The following is a 26830-nucleotide window of genomic DNA, read 5'->3' as shown; positions in this document are numbered from 1 at the left end:
TTTCCAGTTTGAACGTTAAGTATCTTGTCTTCGCAATCTATTCAATTGAAAAGGATTTGCAAATCATTGTATTCTGTTTTTATTTACGATTTACACAATGTGCCAACTTCACTGGTTTTGTATATACACATATACACATATACTGGTTTTGTATATATACATATACACATATATATATATATATATATAAATATATATATATATATACACATATATATATATATGTATATATATATATATACATATATATACACATACATACATACATACATACATATATATATATACATACATACATACATGTATTTATATATACATATATGTATACATATACACAGTATATACACACACATACATATATATATATATACATACACTATATATATATATATATATATACACACATACTGTGTATATTATTTACACATATGTATATATATTTACATATACGTACACACACACACACACATACACAAAGTATGCATATACACACACACACATAAATATATTTTTTTACTGTTCCTTATATTTTACTCCTTTCATGCAGCTCAATTTGTTGACCAAACTAGAACAACAATGATTAACATATTCATAAATTGAAAGATTTAACAGTGTTTTATTTTTTACATGCCCTTGTACTGGAGCTTCTCCTACATACTGTACAGCTGTCGGTGAGTGCATATGTATATTTTAATGATGGGTCCTGAAGATAGATCTACTCACTTTTGACTCTGAATCCAAGTTGGCTGGATCAGCTGGAACGGTTAACTCAACGGTTCGTGTTTCCACTGCAATGACACCAAGGGGGATCCCTCCTAACCTGTATGATTATAGTCAGTACGTAAAAATCAGTGTCTGTTCAAAATACAATGTTCTGAACGTAAATAGAAGAGTCACCGTGCTCTGCCCACTACCACAGTCTGAGCCCAAGAGGCCATGATCTCCATGAAAGAACCCAGGTCAAAGAATCCACTCTGCCAACCGCCTCTTACTACTAAAAATAGCAGAAAACTAGGAACTTTAGTTCATTAACTAATGAACACACTTTTACTTTCAGGCCGTGGTACTCACAGGGGTGGGGTCTACCAGCCAGCATCCAGCGGGGGTCATATGGAGCTTTTGTAGGAGTGAACTCAATTTCTCTATCTATTGGATCTGTGCTTGGTACAACTGGCACAGGTGAGTGGTTGTTCTGTCAGGAGAGCAGATAACCTCTAATTAGTGAACCAAAAGGAAACAGTAGCCTCACTAACATTCCGCAAAACCTTTGGCATGTAGGAAAGCCACTGCAAGATGGTGAAGACGCCCTCGAAATCATCTGACACTGTGTTGTGTGTGATTCCATTGTTGTGCATGATTTGGATGCCACCCAGCTGGTTGTTGGATGCGTAGACCTCTCTGCCCAGGACCTGCAGAGAGAAAGAATGACCATGCATCGGGACAGCCTTTGAGGAAAAAAAAGGCAAACTGACAAAAGAGGAACATTTATAACAGCACAAAGTGCTGCCATGCAAGGGGCCGACATAATATTTTGAAATCAAGACTATATTTCCCGCAACTGGGTGCATTTCTACACTATATTTTACCTTTAGATGTTTTCTCATCCACCAAACTCTTTTTGACACTTACATTTCACATGTAATGTACCACAATTGTTTTTGTTTTTTAGGTAGATAATTTACTAACATTATTATCATTGAAAATGTTATGTAAAATTCTATAACATGCATTCGAAGAACTCATAAAAAACATTTCCCATTTGGGAACTCTATCCTATAGCCACGCCCACTCAAGTAGTGAATTAGTGAAGTGAATTATATTTATATAATTATAGTAGTAATGTATTTCTGGTGTTGTGACCTGTTTACATCTATCACATCAAAAATGTACCTTCTTGCTGGCTACTAATAAATGCTATAGAACAGGGGTCTCAAACATGTGGCCCGCGGGCCAATTGCGGCCCGCGAGACGTTATTGTGCGGCCCCCACCTTAATATGAACGTTTAATGTTAGTGCGGCCCGCAAGTTTTATATGAATGGCGCTTTACAGCACTGTGTGCGCGGAGCTGAAGTATTCTTGCCAACCCTCCCGACTTTCACCCGTCAACAATACTGAGGATATCAATAATATGGCGGGCATACCGTGATGGCATCGCCTTTAGCGTCCGCTTTTTCTCCATACAAACTACGTGCCGGCCCAGTCACATGTTGAATGCGGCTTCTACAGACACACAAGTGACTGCAAGACATACTTGGTCAACAGTCACACATGTTACACTGAGGGTGGCCATTTTAACAACTTTAACACTCTTACTAATATGCGCCACACTGTGAACCCACACCAAACAAGAATGACAAACACATTTCGGGAGAACATCCGCACTGTAACACAACATAAACACAACAGAACAAATACCCAGAATCCCTTGTAGCCCTAACTCTTCCGGGCTACAAGGGATCTATCAATCATGGTTTTTTGATTGATTGATTGATTGAGACTTTTATTAGTAGGTTGCACAGTGAAGTACATATTCCGTACAATTGACCACTAAATAGGAACTCCCGAATAAGTTTTTCAACTTGTTTAAGTCGGGGTCCACTTAAATTGATTCATGATACAGATATATACTATCATATATACTATCATCATAATACAGTCATCACACAAGATAATCACATTGAATTATTTACATTATTTACAATCAGGGGTGTGGAGGGGGGGGGGGGGGGGGGATATGGACATCATGTAGTGGACATAGAGAGAGAGAGACAGAGAGAGAGAGAGAGAGAGAGAGAGAGAGAGAGAGAGAGAGAGAGAGAGAGAGAGAGAGCGAGAGAGAGAGAGAGAGAGGGAGAGAGAGAGATCAGAAGGCATAAGAAAAAGTATCTGCATTTGATTGTTTACATTTGATTATTAGCAATCCGGTGTGGTGTGGTATATGGCTCTCGAGGGCCGAACATTGACGTCACTTGTGTGATGCAAGCAGAGAAACATTTTGCTGCTTTTCCACGAGACCCGCTCGCGCTCTCCCTCCCTCCCTCCCTCCCTCGCTCTCTCTGTCTCGCTCTCTGTCACTCTCTCTCTCTCGCTCTGTCACTGTGTGTGTCTTTCTCGCTCCCGCCGGTCCGGGCAGGGGAGACGAGCGATCCGGTAGCTTCCGAAGGAGCGAGCGACAATACAAAAGTGTGGTGCACTGGACCCCAGCGCTGATACTCCGACAGAGAGTCGCTGGGCGAATCAGACGTGTAACACGTTAGTCGTGATGTTAGCCCGTTCGGGGCTAATTGTGCTACCGTGACTTTAAACTCTCCGCCCCCTCACGTTGGCTCCAGACAGAGACAATTTTTGTTATTTGGGTCCAAAATACCCCTGTGTTAGTGGAAAAGCGGCAAATGAGTGAAAGCGAGAGAAACGTTGCCATGGAGACGAGGGTTGTCTTACGTGCCTGGCTGCAGTCACACGGCGACACCTGTCAGTAATAAAGTCCCTGATAACCTGGACCAATTCAAACCGTTATTAGTTTTTTTTATTGTTTAATTTGCATTGCCTCACACGATGAACACTACATATATTTTTATATGACGCCATATAACACTCCGGGAGCCGTCACTTTTTCCCGGTACTTTCCACCGACCACCGTGTTGCTGTCGGGAGGAAAAGCGGAACGACACACATTGCGGAAATAACATTATTCTCCGTGCGTCGGCTAAATACAAATATATTCCACAACCCCAAACATGTCTTTTTCAAAGCGTGCAGTGAAGATAAAGGTTATAGTGATGAGCAAAAACAATTCCAGGAAAAGTGGGAGATGCAATATTTCTTTGTTGAGCACAAGGGCACCCCGATGTGTCTTATTTGCACAGAGAAAGTTGCCGTGCACAAGGAATACAATTTAAAACGTCATTATACCACTAGACATGCTGAGGAGTATGCAAAATACCACGGAGATGAAAGACTGAACCGAGTTGCACATTATGTGTATGTGTATACATTGTTGCTGACTGGAGAAATCAAATTATTATTGTTATTACTTATGACTGACTGATTTATTTACTTAATTCTCATTTTGTTCTTTTATATTTAGATTTTATTTTGTGTTGAAAATAAAAATAAAGACATTTAAAAATATTTTTTTAAAGAAATCTTTACTTGCGGCCCAGCCTCACCCAAATTGAGTTTGAGACCCCTGCTCTAGAACTAGTTCGGAACTAATAGTGTTCAGATTGTAATAATCCTAATATGATTAGCATCAAAGTAGAAAGCCGATAACATTGTGGCGCGGAGCACGAACGCATGCGCCAACAAGTAAGGTAGCTAGATGAGGCTAACTTTGCTAATTAGTCAGCTAGTTTCGGCGCCCCTGATTGTCTTCATGTCCTGCAACTCAGTGCAGTGTTCGGGCAAAAGGAACAGCAAATACCTGCGGCTGAGGCGTGCGTTCAATACATTTTGTTTAAATCCTATTTTTTTTATATTTCATTAGTACATTAAATGCGGAAGTGATATTTTGATGCAAAAATGAATGTTAAAAAATGCCAATTTTTGTGGACATTTTATGTGCCTAAATGACTACAGGTAACATTTCAACTTGCTTAAGTATAACGTATATTAGGGCTGTCTTCAAATTGTCGAACAGTGACGATTCGATTTGGACGAGTCTGATTCGAATATTAATTTTCCCTCCCCCCTTTATGGGAGGGAGGTGAGTTAAAACTTGCTGAGCCTTCAGCATACAGCGTGGGTGTAGGGAGGATAAATTGACTGCGTTCGTCAGCATGTTTTTTTTAAATATTAGAAAAAGATTATGTGTGCAGACAAATATTTTTAAAGATTAAGACATTTTAGTCTGCTTCCTTGTGTGACGTCACGTCTCTAAAATCAGATGGCTGTGTTTTGGCCTCCCACATCTATCGATCTATAAAATGCATTTGTCTGCACACAATAATATTTTACCGATAGTGTTGGGAGTAAGTTTCTTCATAGGGGACATTACCTAGGCTCATCGGGACGCACAGCTGTCAGACATGGAACTTGCCAGGCAATCGCGCGCCTTTGGCTGGCCGAATCCCGCCGTCGTTCCCGGTGAAACCCGCCAAAAATTGAACACGGTGCCTGGGCGCACAGCCTCGCACTAGAGGTGTAGCTTTCCTCTTCAAGGGTTGACAAACAGAAACTTTTTTTACGACTTTTAGTTCCTCTATTTAGTCAAGTCAGATGTTTTCTTGGCACTGCCACAGAGCAGTCCTCACAAACTGTGGTTTAGCCTTTTCCTAAAGGTGGATAAAGTCGCAAATTACATCTTTGTTTTGTTCACTTAAATGAAAGACTGTACTCCTTTTTTATGTACCTTCAATTAACTTTGAAATATTCATGTACACATCCATGTGACATTACCTAATGACCAATCAGTATACAAACTACTACATATCACCATCTGTTTATTTCTCAAAAATTTTAAAAATAAAACGCTATGGACTCAACTGATCGTCAACAATGGACAAATAGGTAACGAATCAGTTTCGACTATGAAAATCCTCAGTCAAAGACAGCCCAATCGAATAAAGTATGCATTCCCTGGGTGTTGTTTTCAGCGCAAAACAGCAAATGTGACTGCTGATAAGTATTGGTAAAAAAAACTTGTTATTAAACAAACCTTGTTAAGCGCACTGGCTCCAGTCAGGATAATGTGTGAGTTCTCCACCTGTATCACCCTCTGGCCCAGACGCACCAGATAAGCCCCTATTCCAATAGCGCGGCACGTCACCTGTAACAGCACAACTGTAAATAAACTACCTGAGTCAAATAAACTCCTATTGGCTTGTTCAAGTTAAATGTGTCTGTCATCCAACCTTACCATACTGATTGTAATAATCTCTTCATATGCCTGGGAGGATTCTCCAGCAATGGTGCCTGATCCTCGCAAATTCTCCACCCCAAGACCTTCATCTTTCCCAATGATGTCAGTGATGATGTACCTGGAAGAAAAAAATAATTGGCACAATGAGTTTGACAAACAAATCAACTTTCACTACAAAGATACGATTGTTCTGCTTGTTAAATATACCTGGACTCTCCACCTTCTTCTACGTGGTGACAGTGAACAGAGTTGGTAGCGCTGATGCAGGTGTAGTCATGTGGCGTCAGGTAAAGGTATTTAAAACCCTGCAGAGAGATATACACAGACAATTTAAAAAATATGCATTTTAGTTTGGAAAACACTTTTTGGAAAACGTTATATCTGCAAGAGACCTACATGTTAAGAGTTTGGAAGTGCGGAACGATATTCCCATTTCTGTTCCAAATGCTACATTCTTTTCACCGATGTGTCTGGATATGTCAATTTAAAGGGGACCTACTATGCAAAAGCAACTTTTCTTTCCTATTGGTACCTGTTTTTGTGTATATGAGATCTGTTTAAGTCCCAAAAATTTGAAATCAAACCAACAAAGCATGGCAGAGATATTGATAAAACAATCTTGCCTTCCTTCATATTTCCTCCAAACGTGCCGTTTGGACTTTGCCCGATTTGTTATTCCCAGTTATGACGTCAGCGGATGTATAAATACACGGTGCAAATTTACCCTAAGGTCTTTGCGCGAGTCCACCATTGTAGTCCAACACTGGAGTCAGTAAGTTCCTAATCTTTCTCTATTCTCTTGTTGTGGGGTAGACTAGCTCGTACATGCACATGCATCCTCCGCTGTTGCCATTTCTAATATAAAGTAGCATATGGTTTGAACGTATATCTTGTCATTAAACTCGCTACTGAACCACCAATACATGTGGTTTAAATACACAAAATAATACAAAAACATATGCACTGAATTGGCATTACATACACTTTAACATTAGGTTTTGTCTGAGAGCAAAAATTAGGAATGCCTAGTCTAAACCAGTGATTCTCAACTGATGAGTCACAACCACATCGTTTTCAGTGGATTTTCGTCTTTTAAGTGAACAATAAAAATCGATTCCCAGTTGCGAGTCGTTCGCTAGCGTGCCGTTCTTACTTGGGCATCTCAATAAATTAGAAATATAGAGCATTAGTATGTGTAGCTCTACGACTAAATGTCCAGCTACATAACAGTCTATGCTTTATGTTTGGAATATCTGATACAGCAGAAAACAGTCCTAACTGACTTAAAGAGAAAAGGCAGAGGCTTTTGAAGAATGTTAGAGCTTCTACTACAGAGGTGTCAAACTATTGGCCAGGGGAGGTATTGCAGGAACATATAAAAATCAACGTGCATCCGGCCCGCAAATTACTGAAGCACCCAAAATACTAACAACAATGGTGTTTACTAAGGATAACAATCCTAAAACAACTCACGATTTGATTTGATTCCGAATAAACACGTCTTTAAAAAATTAATTCTTAAAAAATAGAAATTAAATATACTCTTAAAAAATATGAATTAATTTAGAATCGGAATAAATAAGATTCACATTATGCATGTGAATAAATTTTTTTGAGCACCCCTTGTGGCCATAGTAGTATTATTAGAATGCATTGCACTAAGTATTCTTTCTTAGGGTGCCACATTACAAGCAAAAGTAGCAATAATATAATTCTACACGATTAAAAATTACACCATTTTATCTATTAAACCCTGTCCATACAAAATAATATATTAGACACATGATAACAACAACAAAGCATGCTGGGAAACGGTTGCTGCTCAAACGGACGCTCAGACTTGTCAAGTCTTCTGGATTTTGCGAAAGACTACCGGAAATTCCCCCCCCCTAATGACATCCCGACTGAAGTTGCAATATTAACCCTGTCCGGGCCGCGATCATAAGTATGCTTTACATTTTGGACCCCTGTGTGATTGAACACCCCTGCTCTCCTGGAATCCACAAAAGACAATGGCAGCAGAACCTCACCTTGTAGGGGTCAGAGGGGTCAATCCAGGCCACCTGGAACATGTGTCTGATCTCCTCGGCGAGGCCAATGCGTGCCCCACTGTTGGCAGCGATGTAAATGCGAGGGATGCCCTCAGCTCGAGCCAACTCCGAAGCTCTGAGGAACAGCTCATCTTCTTGAGGTCCAAACGACCCAATCATGTGGGTGATGTCGTTACAGATTACAATGATATCTCGACCTTCCGGATACTCCGGAGTCTTCATCTTCATCCTAAAAGCAACTATTCCCACCTGATGACGAGAGGTACAGGTTATCATACAATTATCACACTAAAAAGCACTAACAATTGCAGTGTGTACATGTACTAACAACCACAATGTATCCAACTGTGATACTAGATAACAGTATTAATGTTTTTTCCAAAACTGTAAAATTTCAACTATAGTGGAACCTCGATTTACTTTTAGATCGAGCCAAATATGCCTCTGTGTGTGAGCCATACCTCTCTTTACGAAGGCTTCATAAAACCGTAAAACTTCAACTATAGTGAAACATCGATTTGCAAACTTTTAGATAAAGCCAAAATACGCCTGAGTGTGCAAACCATGTCTGTGTACGAATGCTTTATTCAGTCATTAATTTTGTTTATCCCGCTTACATTCAAGAAGCAGGTTGGAGAATTTTAGGGGAAGCAGAGCCCTCCACGTCACTTGCTGCCCAATACACTACTACCCACTTCAGCGTGTGAGCCTTTTGTGTATTTTTTCACCTTTTGGCAAGTTTTGTTCATTTAGTTAACTCAATATGAGTCGCAATAAGACAACAGACCAGCTTGGAAAGAAAGAGGTAATCGCTGTGGAGTAAAAAAACAAAAACAAAACTATTTGCAAGGACAATAATGGCGCTCACGAGTATGGAAGAAACAATGAAGCAAGCTTCATACCACAGCAAGTTTTAATTGTGATGAAAGCAGACTTTTCTGGAAAAAGATGTCAAAGCAGACTAATTTTACAGCGAGGTAGAGCTCCTCTCATTCATTGGCGTCTCTTTCACACATGCAGACGGCCCCTCATCCTCGACCTCCCATTCTCGCTCTGTTTGTGCTCCTTTCTTGTCAGCTCCTCCTCTGCTAATGTTAATGTATGTGGATTTTACTATTTTACATGTTTATTATTGTAGCAATATGGCTGTTAAAGTTAAGGATTTGGGGGATTTCTGATCATTTGTGAGGGCACCAAAGACTCTACTGTGTGTGCGCGTGTTGGCAGAGCAGCGCATACAGGACTGTTCAGCTTGTTGTTTTGGCTTGTAATTAAATAGAAAGTTGATCAATCAGCTCCTTAATATGTTTGTTTGATATACAGTTCTGTACAGAACTTTATATTCTGTTCAAAGTGTGCAAACCTTCACTAAAATATGGACTTTTGTCAAGGCTGGAACCCATTATTCTTATTTACATAGTTTCTTATGGAGAAATTTTCTTCACGATACGAACTTTTCGATTTAAGCATCCTGTTCAAGAATCAATCAAGTTCGTAAATTGAGGTTCCACTGTAGACTCAACATAAATAAACTAAAATATATCTTACATCATTTTCTCCAGGCAGGCGGTTCAACTGCACCAGCCGACCTTGTGGGTCCAGAACCAACTCGGTGCACATCAGACCATCTTCAGGATATTTGTCCTCTGCACCCCATTGCTTAAACAGGGCCTATAGAAAGATTATCGGTGAAAGAGAGATACCTTAAGAACACTGATAAATATTAAATGTAATAAAAAGTAAGAGTAATTGAGGGCTTAGCAGGACCTGTCGGAACATCTCTGGGAAGTCATAGACATATGTTGTGCCCAGAGTTTGAGCCTGGAAACGCTTGGCTTGCAACAAATCTTTGGTAACATATGGCGTGTTAATCAACATCCCTTGCATCGGACCCTGTTTGTCTCCATATGACTGGAACATGATCTAGAAATAAATTTACATGCAATTGAAATGGAAGGAAATAAAAGGAAAAGATAAAAACTCTGCAAGCGTGTACGGTTCTAACCTGTCCAGAAATTGGGTCAGTAACTTCCTTATACAGACTGATATCCAAGTAATAGCCGGACTCATTGGTCAGAAAAAGACGAATAGGAATGGCGTTCCCTGTGGGAGTGAGGCGGATGTTGATTTTCAGCTCAGCTTGTAGGACCCGCAGCTTCCAAAGACGGCTTCCATAGCGCATCACCATGGAGCGGACAGATTCCTCAATCTGAGAGCCATAAGCAGAGAATGTTTCAGAAAAAAATGCTCTAAACACTGAAATACCAACATACTATGCTTCAAAACAAAGCTGGATATGTGTGTTCTGGCCAAAAATAAATTATGTATTCTGAAAACTGCACGTAACAATTGCTATGAATGCTTATAACACAGCAGCATTCTCACTTTAGACGGGTCCATAATGACAGTTGGGACAAAGTTGAGGAAGATGTGGTTGCAGTCTGTGCGCACAGTGGTGTTACTGAAGGCCACCTCCAACTCATCCATAGCCTCCAGCAGAAGACGTTCGCCCTCATTTTGAAGATATTCAAATGATGCTTCCTGATTGCATAAGAAGAACACTTCACATCCAAAAGCCCCATAAAATTATAGTCACAGATAACCCCTTTGGGAAAAGTCTTTCTACAATTAGTTTGATCTTTCTGTCGATTGTACCTTTGTTATCAGATCAGAATGGCGGATTATAGCTCGGATGAAGAATCTGTAATCTGTAACTTCAGCACCTTCCTGAACACGAGCAGCTCCCAGGTAGAGGTGCATTTTGTGGTTAGCACAAGGAACAGCATTCAGGTCAAAGTTCCTCATGCGGTTGAGTTCGAGCTGGAAGGCTAAAGCTGGCTCCAGATTACGGTAGATACGATCTTCCTGGAACTGTGCATAATCAAGAGAGAGGTTTAAGTAGTGGTTTATCTGCCTCTTAGACAGCAACATGCTACTTTAAATTTAAGAAATAAATAAAACATACCCCATCTCGAGCTCTGAAAGTGAAGAACTTGGGAAACTCCCTCTGTTAAAAAAAAGAGGCTTCAGACAGTAATTTAAATTGAAATAAAATTTAGAGGTTTGGACAAAATTACCTTCTGTGCAACCAAAAACGTGATTCTTCTGATTCCGTACTCAAAAAGAGATGTTCTCTAAAAATGTAAATAAACACTATTCAGTACACATATAAACACTTTCATAGTTGCTACATGAGCTGACCTTTGACTGAGTGAAGGAAGTGAAGGCAGCAACTAATACATCATCATCCTCAGTGTCTGCTGATTTTATTGATACATTAATGATGTGGATTGGATTTTCGCTAGTGTTCTGTTGGAGAGGGGAGGAATAATTTCTATATCCATACAAATATCAAAATCAAAACAAAAGCACTTACTTTGAAGTTCTCATCTTCATAAAAACTGGAACAGGACTCTAAAAATGACTCGTTCTCGAGAAGAGGCTCAGCAAAGCTGCACAGAACTTCATCAAAGTTCCTAAGATAATACAATATTAACTCGTTATTTTACTATTGACGTATAACTAACATTTCATAAGTTAAAAACAATAAAGGCACCTTGTGAAGTCATCAAAACACTGGAATGCTACCATGGCGCCCATGCGTTGACAAGGTGGAGACAGACCTCCATCTAGGAAGAGTTCACTGCTCTGCCGCCGCATTTTCAACAGGCCTGAAGCATTTACTGGGACCGGGACCCTAATAAAAGAATGAAACATGAGCACTGAGGAGCAGATAGCGCCACTGAATAATTACTGTAGAGATAAATGTGTGCATTTTGACAGACAATTACAGAACACTACAATTACTTGGGGCAACAGTAGTTGTATTTTTTTCCCCATGTATTTCCATTTTATTGAAATTATTATGATTTGTTACAAAGAATTGAAAGATTTAATATTACAATTTTGTGACAATAACAATTCAGGCTTGAGAATCTTAAGAGGAACATAACAAACACGAACGAGATGAAGGTTGAACCTCTCAAAGAGCGAGATGAAAGAAGCGTTGCATATAGAGAAGCACAGCTAAAAAGGTGAATTAGGGAGGACTTTCTAGGTCAGTCCTCTCGAGCAAAAGTTTCTGGTTTCAAATGAGCAGGAAAAAGGCAACATAGAACAACTGTCATGCTTAGCTGTGAGACAAACAGACCACACCATCAGGTGTAGCTGGCTAGGAGAAGCTATACTCTACCTGTTCAGAGTAGGGCTGCTCCCTCTGAAATAAGATGATTGACAGGTGAATATTAGCAGTGGAGGTTTAACATCCTCCTCTAACTCTAGGCATTACGAATTATACTGCACATTCCAGTTCAGCAGGAAAAACTATTATATAAAAAAAAAAAACAACGTTAAGAATAAAATCATAATAGAAACATTTTATTTACAATGATGTCATCGAAAAATAGCTTAGTGCTGCCTACAGATTTCTAAAATCAGACAGCAAGTGGAATTATTTGACTCCACAATTGCCTCAGAGGAGGTCCCGTTACAATAACCACTTCATTCACAACACAAATAGCGTGTGTTGGATATTCACTCAGGCTACATGCATCTTTCACCACCAGAGGACAGTTAGCCGTTTTAGTGATGTTACCTGTTGGGATGAGATGAAGGCAGCATAAACTGAAAATCTACAGCACACGTTCCGTCCTGCAGCTGGTGATGCTGTACGCTGTTGAGCTCATAGGCGATGTAAGCTCTACGCACGTACACCTGAAAACAAAACAAAAAAATCTAAATGAGAACATCCTATAAGTTAGGGGTACTCATCAAAGTCAATCACAAAGGTGGCAAAATTCTAAGCAAACAGGTGTGGAGGAAATATGCGTTTTTAAAAGTTTGTTTCTACTTGAAGAGTTCTATTTTCCAAGAGTCTGAAAGTCTGTAAATGCATTGGGTAAAACAAAGGGGGAATACTATGAGACCGAGCCATCTTCAAAAAATGTTATCATCTTTTTAAAATGAAAAATGCAAAAGCTACAATGTTTTACGTGCACACAAAAACAGCAGAATCCAGGAGGTTTGTAACAGTAGACAGGGACAATTTCCGGGAGTGTTTTGCAGAATCCGGAAGAGGTAAAAAATCTTAACATGCGTCTGAGAAGCAAGCGTTTCCCAGTATATCTTGTTGTCTTTACAATTAGCACTTTTGACTGTGTTCTCATGTATCTTTAATGTGTTATTTCGTACAGACAGGGTTTATGGATAAAGTGGTGTCGTTGCTACCTTTGGTGGTAGGAAGTAACAATGGTAACATTAGAGGAACTCTCACAACTCGTTAATCGGACAAAACAAACATCATGTCTACTTGACCCGCTTCCTGGGAAAGTCATCAAGGAGCTATTGCAATATTAGGACAATCAGTGCTAAATATTATGAACCTATCACTATGCTCCAATACTGTTCATTTGGCAATCAAAACAGCAGTTATTTATCCTGTGCTTAAAAGACCTAATGTCGATTCCGACCAGTTCAGACCAGTGATGTCATTGTGGTTTGTGCAGCCCTTTGAGGCACCTGTGATTAAGGGCTATATGAATAATGTTTGATTGATTGATTGAATGGTTAGTGAAATGTATAGTTTTATGATAACTATGCCCTCCGATGTTAAGATGTACGGTATATGAAATTGGATGGATGGACAAGGTATGTACAGTATTTGATGACATTCGCCATGCAGACCAGATGCATGTTAATTTTCATATTGCCCTATTTACTTACATTTACTCCTTTGAATCTGCTCAGCTTTTCTGATCATTTGCATGAGACGTACTCCTCCAACATGACTCAACTTAACCCAGTCCTTCTCAAATAGTAAGGCGGGCCCCCCGTGGGGCCACAGTGCGATGCCAAGGGGGGTGCATGTGACCTCGGAGAACATGCTTTGTTGCTGTACTACAATATGTCGAAGTCTATGTAGCGCTAAGCTTCACTGTGACTCCGGCGGAAGACGATGAAAGACTGGCGTGCTGTAATAAGGATACAATGTTATGCAAAGGTGTGGCTGCAACCATTTTATTGACAAATGATACTATTTATAGTCGCGTTGGAGAGTGGAGGGCCGTGAAATATTTTTTTCTTCCTGGGGCGGTAACAGAAAATATTTGAGAAAGACTGACTTAGCCAATCAAAATCTTTCAAAGAAGATTTGCGAGTTCTAGAGTAAGTGGGCGAGAAGGGAAACAGAAGTCAAAGGAAGCAAGCTCATGCTAAACGTGTTAATTAGTTGGGGGGCACAAAAAAAAGATTCACATCTGAATCGCGATTCGTATTTATTCCGATTCTAAATTGGTTCATAATTTTCTAAATATTTTAATAATTTATTAATTTATTTTTAATAAGAATAACATTTTTGTAAATACATTTTTAGGCCATCTCCATGCTACCAGAAGGAGCTTTTCTGAACTGTAACCTATTTTAAAAAAGTTTTATTATAATTATTGTACCAAATAATACATTGCAAGAATCGGTTAAGTCGAGAATTGTGTTGAATCGAGAATCAATTCTGAATCGAAACGTCACCCCAGGAATCAGCTAAAATCGTTAGATGCCCAAAGATTCACACGAATTAGTTGTATTAGTTCAGACTGTTTATGTTTGAAAATATACACTGATTCCAGTGCTTCATAATTCATGCTAATCATGAGTTTGTTCCAGACCTTGTCTTGAAAAGGTTCTTGGACCTTTTTTCAATTGTCGTTCAATACTTCAGATATAAAGTGTGCATAAAAATGCATACCTCAAGAGCAGCCATGCAGACAACTTGATTGGCGTGATAGAAGAAATTGGGCAACACATCAAAAATGGAGGTCTCAGACAGGATAAGTTTCTGGCAGAAATCAAAGATAATATAAATTATGTGATATCCAAGCTGGTAAACATTGCCTGACTTGCATTCATGACACTTACTTTTAGGTTTTCAGGGCAAAACTGATGGCCGTACATGTCAATGGCTGAGAGGAAGATGGACTCCACCTGATTGTGTCTCAGTTCATATGATGGTAAATGAGAGGCAATCAGCACCTACACCCCAGTATTACACAGAATGAGGGCTTTTGTAGTATATGCCAACATAGACGCAATATTAAACTACTATGCATTCAGTCTTACCTGTCTGGCCCTTAAGGCGACCTTTGAGTTCTCCATCTTGCTGAGTTGAGTAAGTTCATTGAGAATGGCCATGAGCTCATCTGCAAGGGTCGGATCCCTTCCACATAACTGATCCTGCATAGAATCAAAGAAATTAAATTTTGGGTGAAAGTTCGTCAAATGCAGAGAATAATTTCGCCACACATAGTGTGTGTGTGACAATCATTGGTATTTTAACTTTAACTTTAATTTATGATGACCTTACGATAAGCATTGTGACCAGGATATTCTTCTTGAAGACTTGAGCGTGAGAGAAAATGTATTCCAACACAGGACTCATGTCAGGCTTGTACTGCTCTCTCAGGTTGATTACGCACTTGTCGTAATGAGCTGCTTAGGGATCGGGGGGACAAAATATAAATCATACACAATATAAAGTTATGTTAAACATTTTATTGTCACCTTGCTGAAACTGCATCTCTACTTGCAGGTATCGCTTCAATAGATCCAGAACGACAAACTTCATGTAACCACGTATTCCACTACGATACCTGCAACATGTAAGAGACGAGTCAAAACAATCCATATCACTGTAATATTTTTTAATAGTACAGTAATGATTAATATGATGAAGACGCTTGCCTCTGTACAAGCTGAACTACACTTTGAGTGTTAATAAAGAACACTTCCCGATCAGCCTTCCTCTGCAAAGTTGCTGCATGGCTGTCGAGAATATTTGCAATCTGGATTTACCAAAAAAAAGTGTTTTTGTTCAGCATTGTTTAGTCAGAAAATGTTTTTATTAATTTACAGTGCTCAGCAATAGTAAGTACAACCCAATACATTTGTCAGAAAAAACAGACTGCAATATTGTTCAATTAAAGACACTTTACTGTATTATTGTGGTCGTAGATTGCGGTAATGTAGAACTGTACAGAGTAATTACTGAGAAGTGTTTTTACCCTTATCACATAGCTAAATAGGGTAACCCTAAGCCCAAATGAGATGCTTATTAAATTTTAGTAAATTTTAGTACATTTTCTTCATCAGCTTTAGGGAAAATTAAAAAAAACGTTGGATTGACTGAACAGACTGTACATATTAATGCCGAGCACTGATTATAAGAACAGTTCAGGTTCCCACCCTTTGGCTTGGGAACTGGCACAGGACAGAGGTGATGTTGCTGGCATACTGGGCCATGACTTTACGGATATCTTTCTCAACACCAGGTGGGATACGGCCCGCTACACTCGTCATGATCTCCTGCAGCTCGAGCAGTGGCAGAGAGGGATCTCTCAGAGTCTTCATGAGTGTTGCTACCCACTGTTTCAGCTACATAGAAGAAAATCCACACATACACACACACACAGAGTTTTAATAAAACTAATCAATGTTAAGCAAAATCCTGTGGCTGGCCAACTTGCAAGGATGTACCTTTGTGCTAAAGTAGGGTTCTTCAAGGCAGTAGCCATCCATTACTTTAACTAGGTTTTCAAGGACATTGTGGAACACCTGGTGAAGCTTTTCCCCAACAATTGGCAATGGTTGTTGTGGTGGCAGAGTGGCCATATTGAGCTCCACCTACAGGGTAACACAACAACAGGGTTAAGATGTTTTTTTGCAAATAGTAGGGAGCCCAAAAATTGCATAAAAGAACATATAAGTCAATTTGATTGTTTTCCAAAAGTTTCACATAATTTTTCAACACAACATTGAATGTTTGCAATTAGAGATGTCCCAAACAGGGGCCAATATTTGCCTTTTTAACTGATCGACTGATGAGCTGCCATCATTACCACAGCTCTGTCCCAGTGTTTAATTGGCTAAAGATTGTAATCATGTCAAAGGTTCCTTCAAAATAGATGCACGCAAAAGGGAGACACAATTATATTTATGGATTTCTTGATATACGCATGCAGAAGTTTGATGAATTCCAGAAGGGTGCGTGTCTTGCTAGAACACTGGTTTCAATTTGAGAGCAAGCTGCCTCAAACACAGAAGCCGCTTATAAGGTACTAATAATTCTCACCACCATAGTGGAAAATAAACTACGTTTCTTCTAAGTATCAACTGGAGGACTACAGGAAAAGGAATGGCTAAGCACTTTGCACGTACGCACGCACAAACACAGAGCACGACAACTCAAGGAGGTAACCGCTAAAGCTTCAATGTAAACTACAAAGTTGTGTTACAAATAATTGTATGTAGCATTCAATAACACAAATGTAATATATCATTTGAGTTACAACAACAATAACAAATTCAAAATGTAATAAGATAACTAAGTGTGCAATCGTGTCGCTGAACACAAGCCATAAAAAAGAATGACTGTGCATGTGAGCTGTGTGCTTGGTATTTTTATGTATTTTTATCTATTTATCTGAGTACCATGTTCTTATGTTTTTTATGTGTTATTATTAATTTGCACTAAATTAGTTTGCTTGCAATTTCGTTGTACAAACCCCGTTTCCATATGAGTTGGGAAATTGTGTTAGATGTAAATATAAACGGAATACAATGATTTGCAAATCCTTTTCAACCCATATTCAATTGAATGCACTACAAAGACAAGATATTTGATGTTCAAACTCATAAACTTCATTTTTTTTGCAACTAATAATTACCTTAGAATGTCATGGCTGCAACACGTGCCAAAGTAGTTGGGAAAGGGCAAGTTCACCACTGTGTTACATGGCCTTTCCTTTTAACAACACTCAGTAAACATTTGGGAACTGAGGAGACAAATTTTTCAAGCTTCTCAGGTGGAATTATTTCCCATTCTTGCTTGATGTACAGCTTAAGTTGTTCAACACTCCGGGGGTCTCAGTTGTGGTATTTTAGGCTTCATAATGCATCACACATTTTCAATGGGAGACAGGTCTGGACTACAGGCAGGCACTCTTTTACTATGAAGCCACGTTGATGTAACACATGGCTTGGCATTGTCTTGCTGAAATAAGCAGGGGCGTCTATGGTAACGTTGCTTGGATGGCAACATATGTTGCTCCAAAACCTGTATGTACCTTTCAGCATTAATGGCGCCTTCACAGATGTGTAAGTTACCCATGTCTTGGGCACTAATACACCCCCATACCATCACAGAAGCTGGCTTTTCAACTTTGCGCCTATAACAATCCGGATGGTTCTTTTCCTCTTTGGTCCGGAGGACACGACGTCCACAGTTTCCAAAAACAATATGAAATGTGGACTCGTCAGACCACAGAACACAGAACACTTTTCCACTTTGTATCAGTCCATCTTAGATGAGCTCAGGCCCAGCGAAGCCGACGGCGTTTCTGGGTGTTGTTGATAAACGGTTTTTGCCTTGCATAGGAGAGTTTTAACTTGCACTTACAGATGTAGCGACCAACTGTAGTTACTGACAGTGGGTTTCTGAAGTGTTCCTGAGCCCATGTGGTGATATCCTGTACACACGGATGTCGCTTGTTGATGCAGTACAGCCTGAGGGATCGAAGGTCACGGGCTTAGCTGCTTACGTGCAGTGATTTCTCCAGATTCTCTGAACCCTTTGATGATATTACGGACCGTGGATTGGTGAAATCCCTAAATTCCTTGCAATAGCTGGTTGAGAAAGGTTTTTCTTAAACTGTTCAACAATTTGCTCACGCATTTGTTGACAAAGTGGTGACCCTCGCCCCATCCTTGTTTGTGAATGACTGAGCATTTCATGGAATCTACTTTTATACCCAATCATGGCACCCACCTGTTCCCAATTTGCCTGTTCACCTGTGGGATGTTCCAAATAAGTGTTTGATGAGCATTCCTCAACTTTATCAGTATTTATTGCCACCTTTCCCAACTTCTTTGTCAAGTGTTGCTGGCATCAAATTCTAAAGTTAATGATTAGTTGCAAAAAAAATTGTTTTATCAGTTTGAACATCAAATATGTTGTCTTTGTAGCATATTCAACTGAATATGGGTTGAAAATGATTTGCAAATCATTGTATTCCGTTTATATTTACATCTAACACAATTTCCCAACTCATATGGAAACGGGGTTTGTACAACGTACAATGACAATAAAGATATATTCTATTCTATTCTAAGATAAGCCTTGTAAAAATGTGTTATTGTGTTTACTTAAGTTACTTGATACAAAACCTTTTCACTTGTATAATTATTTCAGGGATATTAAACTAAATTGTTTTGGGGCACATATGTCCTGAAAGCTATGGACCGGGGGCCAAACTTCTTCTGTCAATATTAGTCTTATTTCAGTATATTCCAGAGAACCAGCATCCTCTGTAGTGGACATTTGATTTTGGCCTATTTATTTTGTCAGCCTTACAGGAGCACTCTGCTGGTTTTAAGGAATGTCTGCAGAAAAGCTAGTCAATGATCATCTATATCAGTGGTCCCCAACCTTTTTTGCACCAGGGACCGCTTTATTGTAGTCATTATTTTCAGGGCTTTCCACTTGTGCCAGATAAAAAATACAGCAAAAATAAGTGCATGAAAAATACAACTCACTATAACGCTGAATTAGTGGGAGCCCAGGGCTTGTTTCTTTGAAATGAGATGCAGATGGAAATCAGCCTTTGGCTACAATCTGTCACATTTATATTTGATATGTTCATTAATGTGCATTGTATCATGTCACAAAGGTATAACAAATATAACAAATGGCACCTTACTATGAGGAGTTTTATTGTACATCTATAAACAAGCTTATTGGTGTGTTTAGGGGGACAGGCTAAAGTTAAGTCAGAGAAAATGCAGTCATTTACAAATTATTTAATGTTTCTCTGCGGCCCGTTAGCAAATGCGTCACGGACCGGTACCGGTCCCCGGACCAGTGGTTGGGTACCACTGACCTATATGACAGCACTTTACTGTTTTTAAGAATCTGCTGCCAAAAATGTCAGTCTCTTACAAGTTTTTTGAACTGGACTCACAAGCCACTAGTTGAACAGCACAAATGATGAAAAAGAGAGGACCTAAAATGGAACCTAGAGGAACACTACTAGTATAACTAAAGAAGTTGAACAAGTGACTACTGACTGCATCTGAAGTCAACAAGCTATAGAAATACTGTATGTTAAGTTACATAAATAACATTACAAAAAAAATGTGGAACTGCCAAAATGAAGAGGGCTTAAAGGGGTGCCTTGAGAACTTCTCAGTTATGTAAATCACAAGTTTGGACCCCAGTGTTCTGTTTGCTAGCAAGGTTAAAATGTCAACACAAGTATCTGCCAACGTGTTTACAGTGGTTGAAGTTTCTCTATACCAGTGGTTCTTAACCTGGGTTCGATCGAACCCTAGGGGTTCGGTGAGTCTGCCTCAGGGGTTCGGCGGAGCCTCCACCGCGGAGGTCAAGACACACCCGACTCATCGTGTAAATAAAAACTTCTCTCTATTGGCGTATTATGGATACCACCAAACAATGTTCCCTCTACTTTTCCATCTGATTTGCAGGTGTGTAATTTGTTGTGAGTTCATGCACTGTGTTGGTTTTCTTCTTTGAACAAGGTGATGTTCATGCACGGTTCATTTTGTGCACCAATAAAAAAAACATGTAACTTTGTCTTGAATTTGAAAAAAAGAATAATTGTATTTTTCACTAAAGAAGGGTTTGGTGAATGCGCATATGAAACTGGTGGGGTTCGGTTCCTCCAACAAGGTTAAGAACCACTGTTCTATACAACAGCAGCACTGTAGTGTTTTTAGGAATTTTCTGGAAAAATGTTTGTCTCCCAAGTTTTTAACTGAACTTAGATGCCGGTATGATGTCATTCCCAGGCCGCTGTTTGAAAAGCCCTAATGTATATACAGTCATGGTCAAAAGTTTACATACACTTGTGAAGAACATAATGTCATGGCTGTCTTGAGTTTCCAATAATATCTACAACTTTATTTTTTGTGATAGAGTGATTGGAGCACATACTTCCATCCATCCATCCATTTTCTACCGCTTGTCCCTTTTGGGGTCGCGGGGGGTGCTGGAGCCTATCTCAGCTGCATTCGGGCGAAAGGCGGGGTACACCCTGGACAAGTCGCCACCTCATCATACTTGTTGGTCACAAAAAACATTCATGAAGTTTGGTTCTTTTATGAATTTATTATGGGTCTACTGAAAATGTGACCAAATCTGCTGTGTCAAAAGTATACATACAGCAATGTTAATATTTGTTTACATGTCCCTTGGCAAGTTTCACTCCAATAAGGCGCTTTTGGTAGCCATCCAGAAGCTTCTGGCAAGCTTCTGGTTGAATTTTTGACCACTCCTCTTGACAAAATTGGTGCAGTTCAGCTAAATGTGTTGGTTTTCTGACATGGACTTGTTTCTTCATTGTCCACATGTTTAAGTCAGGACTTTGGGAAGGCCATTCTAAAAACCTTAATTCTAGCCTGATTTAGCCATTCCTTTACCAATTTTGACGTGTGTTTAGGGTCATTGTCCTGTTGGAACACCCAACTGCGCCCAAGACCCAACCTCCGGGCCGATGATTTTAGGTTGTCCTGAAGAATTTGGAGGTAATCCTCCTTTTTCATTGTCCCATTTACTCTCTGTAAAGCATCAGTTCCATTGGCAGCAAAACAGGCCCAGAGCATAATACTACCACCACCTTGCTTGACGGTAGGTGTGGTGTTCCTGGGATTAAAGGCCTCACCTTTTCTCCTCCAAACATATTGCTGGGTATTGTGGCCAAACAGCTAAATTTTTGTATCATCTGACCACAGAACTTTCCTCCAGAAGGTCTGATCTTGTCCATGTGATGTCAGATGAAACTAAAATGTAGCTGATTGGCCACAATACCCAGCACTATGTGTAAGAAAAGTCCTAATCTATTTTCATCAAATCAGCACACAAAATAAGATCGGATCTGAGGCTAAAATTGGATCGGAATCGGAGGCCAAAAATGTTCACCGGGACATCCCTAATTCCAATAGCATATCTGAAAAATGACAACTCCAGTAATAAAGAAAAATCTTGCATTCCTATTCTATTCCTACACAATCAATTAAGATGTACATTCATGCTGAGTAACTTGCCCGATGTATGCTGCTTGGGTCATCCAGGTCCATATGTGCCACCACACAGCCTGACTGAAGAACCGCACCGGGCCTTTTCACAAAATGTACATGCCCTGACTGCTGCACAGTCAGCGTCATCACCATCTTCATCACCTGAGTCCACAACAGTAAAAATAGGTCAAATAAAAAACTGGATTGTGGATATTAAAATGTGTCTCTCATCAAATGCACCTCAATCTCTGCGTAGGTCTCTCCAGCGCATATGTGAGCGCCATCGTCGACAATGTACTGCAGGAGTTTACCAGCAGAGGGAGATCTTAACACTGTGGGATCCTTTTCTTTCTCAAACACACATGTCTTGTTGCCAACAGTGATGCGGTAGCTGCAGAATAAAGTAGCATAAGAAAATGTGTTTGTTTCTAATGAGTAAAATAGTCTTACCTATCCACCTCTTCCTTCATGTAGGTGGTGTGACTGCTTCCATCGTAGGAGAGCAGAAGTCCACCATCACTCAACCTATGGACATCGATTTCAATGTTGGAGCCGTTCATTATAATGACATATGTTGTTGGGGACTGTCGAGCAACCTGCAGGCGACCGTAAAGGTGATTTTAGGAATATGACAATAATCAAAGTTTAGCTTAAAATGGGAATAAAAGATACCTTCAAGCAGAATTTGACTCCTTCATAGATGAGTTCCACATTGACAGAATTAAGAAGGCTGTCTGCAGGCAGAACCTGGCCTCTGTGGGTAAGGAAGAGTTTGGATACACCATAATTATACTGCCAGCGTGCAAGTTGTTTGGTTGAAGTTTATTTCCAACATTTATGCAGTTTCAACATGACACATCACATACTTTTCATTTCTCTTTACAAAATGCCCGAAAAGAAGTAGGACGAAGAAAAGCTTATTTAATCCTACCCCATTTCCACTTCATAGCAGTTACTTACACATATGTTCACTTCCTGTTTTGATATGGATCCCACTGGGTCTGAAATAAATAACTATAATAATAATAACAACTCAGATATGGCAACACTAGCAAGCAGTAGAGAATATGAAGTGATTTTTGGTCTAGGACATATTTTGCTTTGTTCATTATATATTTTTTCCTTTGCCACCTTATGTTGTATATTTTTTACATGAGATTTGAATCGATTAAGACTTGTTACATTAAAACAAATATTTTCTGACATCCCTTAAAGATTGAACCATTTTGGTCCCAGTGTTGATCCAAGGGGTATGGCACACGCCATCTCTAGCGCTGTTGACATACTGCTCCTGTTGGTTAAGTAGCTTCTTGCCCAGTTTAAGACCAATCCTCTGATGCCATGTCGTTCAAATTTGTTAATTAAGACATTATGATTATTTGTGTCAAATGCTTTTGTTACATCCACATATACCAGACCTGGGCATTGTGCGGCCCGCGGGCCGCATCCGGCCCTTTGTACGTCCCTGTCCGGCCCGCGTGAGGCCAATTATAAATTACAAAATAAATTTTAAAAAGCATCTATTTCGAGTGTGCAATACAACGGTGCTGCTTTTGTTTTGAAAAGCGTTATTTGTATTACTTCCGTGTGGACGTATGCTCGTGCGCGCAGCGGCAATCTCAAATTACAAAATAAATTTAAAAAAACATCTTTGTCGTGCGTGCAATACAACTGTGCTGCTTTTATTTTGAAAAGTGTTATATGTGCATATGTCCTGTGAGGGAAGGCGCACAGCGACACTAAAAAGAGAAAAGTTGATGACGAATGGCGTGTTTTCAACAAGACAGACTGCCAAGTAAAGGTAAAGCCGTGTGCTTATTTGTGGTACACACGTTGCTGTGTTTAAAGAATATAGTGTAACGACCTGCTGAAGTAGATGTTGTCTTCTTGAGTTGCGTAAATGAGGAGTGAGGAGACGTGCGTGTGGAAGGAACGAGATATGTTGAGCTGTGTTAGTATAGCTTGCTCAATAAAAGTTTAAAAACAGCGTCAGACTTGATGTGCACTTCTTCTGGACTGTACAATTGGTGTCAGAAGTAAAACTTTGCGCATACTGCACTGTTTGTGTGCTACGTCATCGGGAGGTACGTGCCACGTGAGGAGCTCGCCGCAAAGAGAGAGAGAGAGAGAGCGTTTACAGGTGCAGCCACGCTGCTTGCCACGGGGGGAATTCCGCCCTCAATGAAGACTCCCAGGTTTGATGGCAAGGCGAACTGGCAGGCATTTCATCCAACTTGTGACATCAATTGTAGCGTCCAGAAGAAGTGCACACCAAGTCTGATGCACTTTTTAAACTTTTATTGAGCATGCTATACTAACACAGCTCAACTTATATCGTTCTTTCCAAAAGGAAAACCAATCCTCACTCCTCATTTCCGCAACAGCAACGCTTCTTCCTTCTTCGCCAATCACCTTACAGGCGTGCTACGTTCACAACGTTTTCTTATCTGGTTAAATAAAGGTTCTACAACAAAGAGGATGCAGGATGAAGTGACAGAAATTGACATTTTTGTATTGTAATATACATCAGGAAGTGTTGTGTAAGAAAGTGTTAAAAATAAAACCATCAAAAGCCATCTGCTTTTGTATAAAGATAAGTTAGGTTAAATGAAAATATTATTATTATTATTATCTATCTTACGGTATATCAAAAATAATTTGAGCAAAATTTAATTGAAATATTGTCAGTGTGGCCCTCCAGCAGTGCTCGGGTTGCTCATGCGGCCCCCGGTAAAAATTAATTGCCCACCCCTGACATATACTGTAGCTGCACACTGTTTACCATCCATCTACTGCATTAATAATTTCCTTTATTTTGACAACAACTGATAGATTTGTACTGACCTTTCCAGAGAATGCAGAAAATCAGACATACTCTTCCTGAAGCTTGTATCAGCAACATGCAAAGCCCCACAGACAATCCCCAACATGGTGTCTGGTCTCTCCGCCTGCATGAAGGTAAAATAGTCTGTTGATGCTGAAGAGTTCCTTGGTGTTGATACAGTATCAATATCAAAGTGTTTTTTTACCTGCACTTTCTCCGAAATGAGGTGATCCAGCCAGCCTGTGTCAATGTCATTGTTTCGAAAGCTCTCTGTTTCTAGCAGCTTAATGAGGTATTCAACTGTGGTCCTGAAGTCACCTCTGATTGACAACTCCTTCATAGCTACCACCATGTTCCTGAACCACATAGCAACCTTGGTGTCAGTCCAGATTAAAAAAGGAACACAACATAGTATGCAAAGGACAGCAACTGAGAAGATCCTATGTGTATTATTTCTTAATGGCATGTGAAACATATAAGAGGAATACAAGCTTTGTTTGAGAAAGGGCATATTTTGAGTTATTCTCTTTGTAGAACCAGTCTTTAATAAGTAGTATTTTTTTTGGAGTTCTGCACAATTTTTAATAAAATAATGAAATGCAAATAAAAGCAAGGGTGCAAAACTGAAGCGTACTGCTTAGTAAAAGCGTCCTTTTGTCAAAGCAACAGTGTTTGAGGGGCTAAAGTATTCCTAAACCAAAAAGAGACTTACGAAATTGCTTCTTCTCGGTTCTCGCCCCAGGAAAAACAGTGACCAAACTGTGAATCAGCAAATTCATGCAGACCGCCAGTTGCTCCGACACTGAAGTAACCCCAGACATTTTTACTACTGCGGAAGTTCAGCTCCTGCACGGTGCCTGAGCTGGGTTTGAAGCCCTGTTTGCAAAATCACCTTGTTATTATTATTATTATTATTATTATTATTATTATTATTACTACAGAAAATAAAAATAGGATGATATGACAACTAATGAGACGCAGTTTTACCTCGTCAGGGTTTTCACTGGTGATTCTGGCTGCTATGACGTGGCCTCTTGGACTTGGCGGGCATTCTGGAGTCTCAAAGTTAATTATGGTGTCACCCCATGGAGTATCTCCATAGAGCATACGGATGTCTTTAATCCTGTAAAGGGGGATCCCCATGGCAATCTGTGGGAGACAACACCATGTGTAAAAATGATTGTTGTTTTTTACCTCCAACCTGTAAAAGATACACTATTTAGCTAATAAGCGTTAAGATACACCTAAATTAATTTATCAATCAGAGGCTGGTCTAGACCATTTGTAGTCTACATCTGTCAAAGGCATTTTAGTCAATTATATACGCTTTCAAATGTTCATACTAATATGACTATTCTTCTAAATGAATAGAGCAAATTTCTAAAAAATATTCCCAAGAGTGCAATATGCCATATATTTAAAAAGGAAGAACAACCCCATTCCATTTTGCTTCCAGTACATGAAAATGTCTCAATACTTTTATACAGTGGAATCTCGATTTACGAAACTCTCATTGTACGAACTACAAACCCAATCAAAATATGCTTTGGTGTAGGAACCTTGTCTCCGTGTACGAACGTTTCATACACACATTTTATGTCTCGCAGCGCAGCCATTTTGTGCCCAGCAGCGCAGCAATTGTCGGCGGGCTGATCGATCTCCGGTGCTCATTCAGTCAGCTGAGCACAGTACTGCTGTTAGCTAAGTGTGCTACTTTGTGTAGTTTTTAAATGTTTTTTTAGCCTTTTTACAGCATGTTTCTAATTTTACTAGCTCAATATAAGTCCAAAGAAAGTAAAGGACAAGCGATGGGTGGTTCAGGAGGTATCCACAGCTTTGTCGTCTCCCTCCCTTTTGCTGCACGCAAACAAGAGTAATAGACAAGGTAAAGTCGATTTAATTTCTTATACCTAATAATGGTAGCGACCTGGCTCTTAAAGTTAAGGAGTTTTGTGATTTCAAACTTTGAGTGCTTCTGTGCACCACAGGCCAGTGACGCATATTAGGAGGACAGT

At 39.7% G+C, this 26830-nt stretch overlaps 1 protein-coding gene across 4 annotated transcripts in view; it reads right to left on the bottom strand.

Annotated features, from left to right (window-relative positions):
- acacb (acetyl-CoA carboxylase beta) overlaps positions 1 to 26830 on the bottom strand; it is a 58037-nt gene that overhangs the window by 7645 nt on the left and 23562 nt on the right. For 3 of the 4 annotated variants that reach the window (XM_062051247.1, XM_062051248.1, XM_062051250.1), the window contains 36 exons: positions 25803 to 25964; positions 25528 to 25691; positions 25021 to 25171; positions 24836 to 24939; positions 22664 to 22745; positions 22442 to 22587; positions 22232 to 22382; positions 22019 to 22153; positions 16436 to 16582; positions 16145 to 16333; positions 15644 to 15744; positions 15464 to 15552; positions 15267 to 15391; positions 15023 to 15136; positions 14822 to 14935; positions 14652 to 14741; positions 12507 to 12625; positions 12105 to 12128; positions 11469 to 11609; positions 11289 to 11388; positions 11114 to 11221; positions 10990 to 11046; positions 10878 to 10919; positions 10568 to 10783; positions 10298 to 10453; positions 9918 to 10121; positions 9680 to 9835; positions 9461 to 9583; positions 7892 to 8161; positions 6069 to 6166; positions 5859 to 5979; positions 5658 to 5768; positions 1266 to 1409; positions 1072 to 1192; positions 898 to 994; positions 724 to 820 (listed from right to left, as the gene is read on the bottom strand). In XM_062051247.1, coding sequence (XP_061907231.1) covers positions 724 to 820; positions 898 to 994; positions 1072 to 1192; positions 1266 to 1409; positions 5658 to 5768; positions 5859 to 5979; positions 6069 to 6166; positions 7892 to 8161; positions 9461 to 9583; positions 9680 to 9835; positions 9918 to 10121; positions 10298 to 10453; positions 10568 to 10783; positions 10878 to 10919; positions 10990 to 11046; positions 11114 to 11221; positions 11289 to 11388; positions 11469 to 11609; positions 12105 to 12128; positions 12507 to 12625; positions 14652 to 14741; positions 14822 to 14935; positions 15023 to 15136; positions 15267 to 15391; positions 15464 to 15552; positions 15644 to 15744; positions 16145 to 16333; positions 16436 to 16582; positions 22019 to 22153; positions 22232 to 22382; positions 22442 to 22587; positions 22664 to 22745; positions 24836 to 24939; positions 25021 to 25171; positions 25528 to 25691; positions 25803 to 25964 — 4569 coding nt within the window. The remainder of the gene's footprint in view (positions 1 to 723; positions 821 to 897; positions 995 to 1071; positions 1193 to 1265; positions 1410 to 5657; positions 5769 to 5858; positions 5980 to 6068; positions 6167 to 7891; positions 8162 to 9460; positions 9584 to 9679; positions 9836 to 9917; positions 10122 to 10297; positions 10454 to 10567; positions 10784 to 10877; positions 10920 to 10989; positions 11047 to 11113; positions 11222 to 11288; positions 11389 to 11468; positions 11610 to 12104; positions 12129 to 12506; positions 12626 to 14651; positions 14742 to 14821; positions 14936 to 15022; positions 15137 to 15266; positions 15392 to 15463; positions 15553 to 15643; positions 15745 to 16144; positions 16334 to 16435; positions 16583 to 22018; positions 22154 to 22231; positions 22383 to 22441; positions 22588 to 22663; positions 22746 to 24835; positions 24940 to 25020; positions 25172 to 25527; positions 25692 to 25802; positions 25965 to 26830) is intronic. The other variant, XM_062051249.1, reaches the window with a different exon arrangement.

Source organism: Entelurus aequoreus, linkage group LG06 (genome assembly GCF_033978785.1).
Source record: "Entelurus aequoreus isolate RoL-2023_Sb linkage group LG06, RoL_Eaeq_v1.1, whole genome shotgun sequence".
Classification (NCBI taxonomy): Eukaryota; Metazoa; Chordata; class Actinopteri; order Syngnathiformes; family Syngnathidae; genus Entelurus; species Entelurus aequoreus.
The sequence above is the reverse complement of the archived record's forward strand: the minus strand, read 5'-3'. Positions and strand labels throughout refer to the sequence as shown.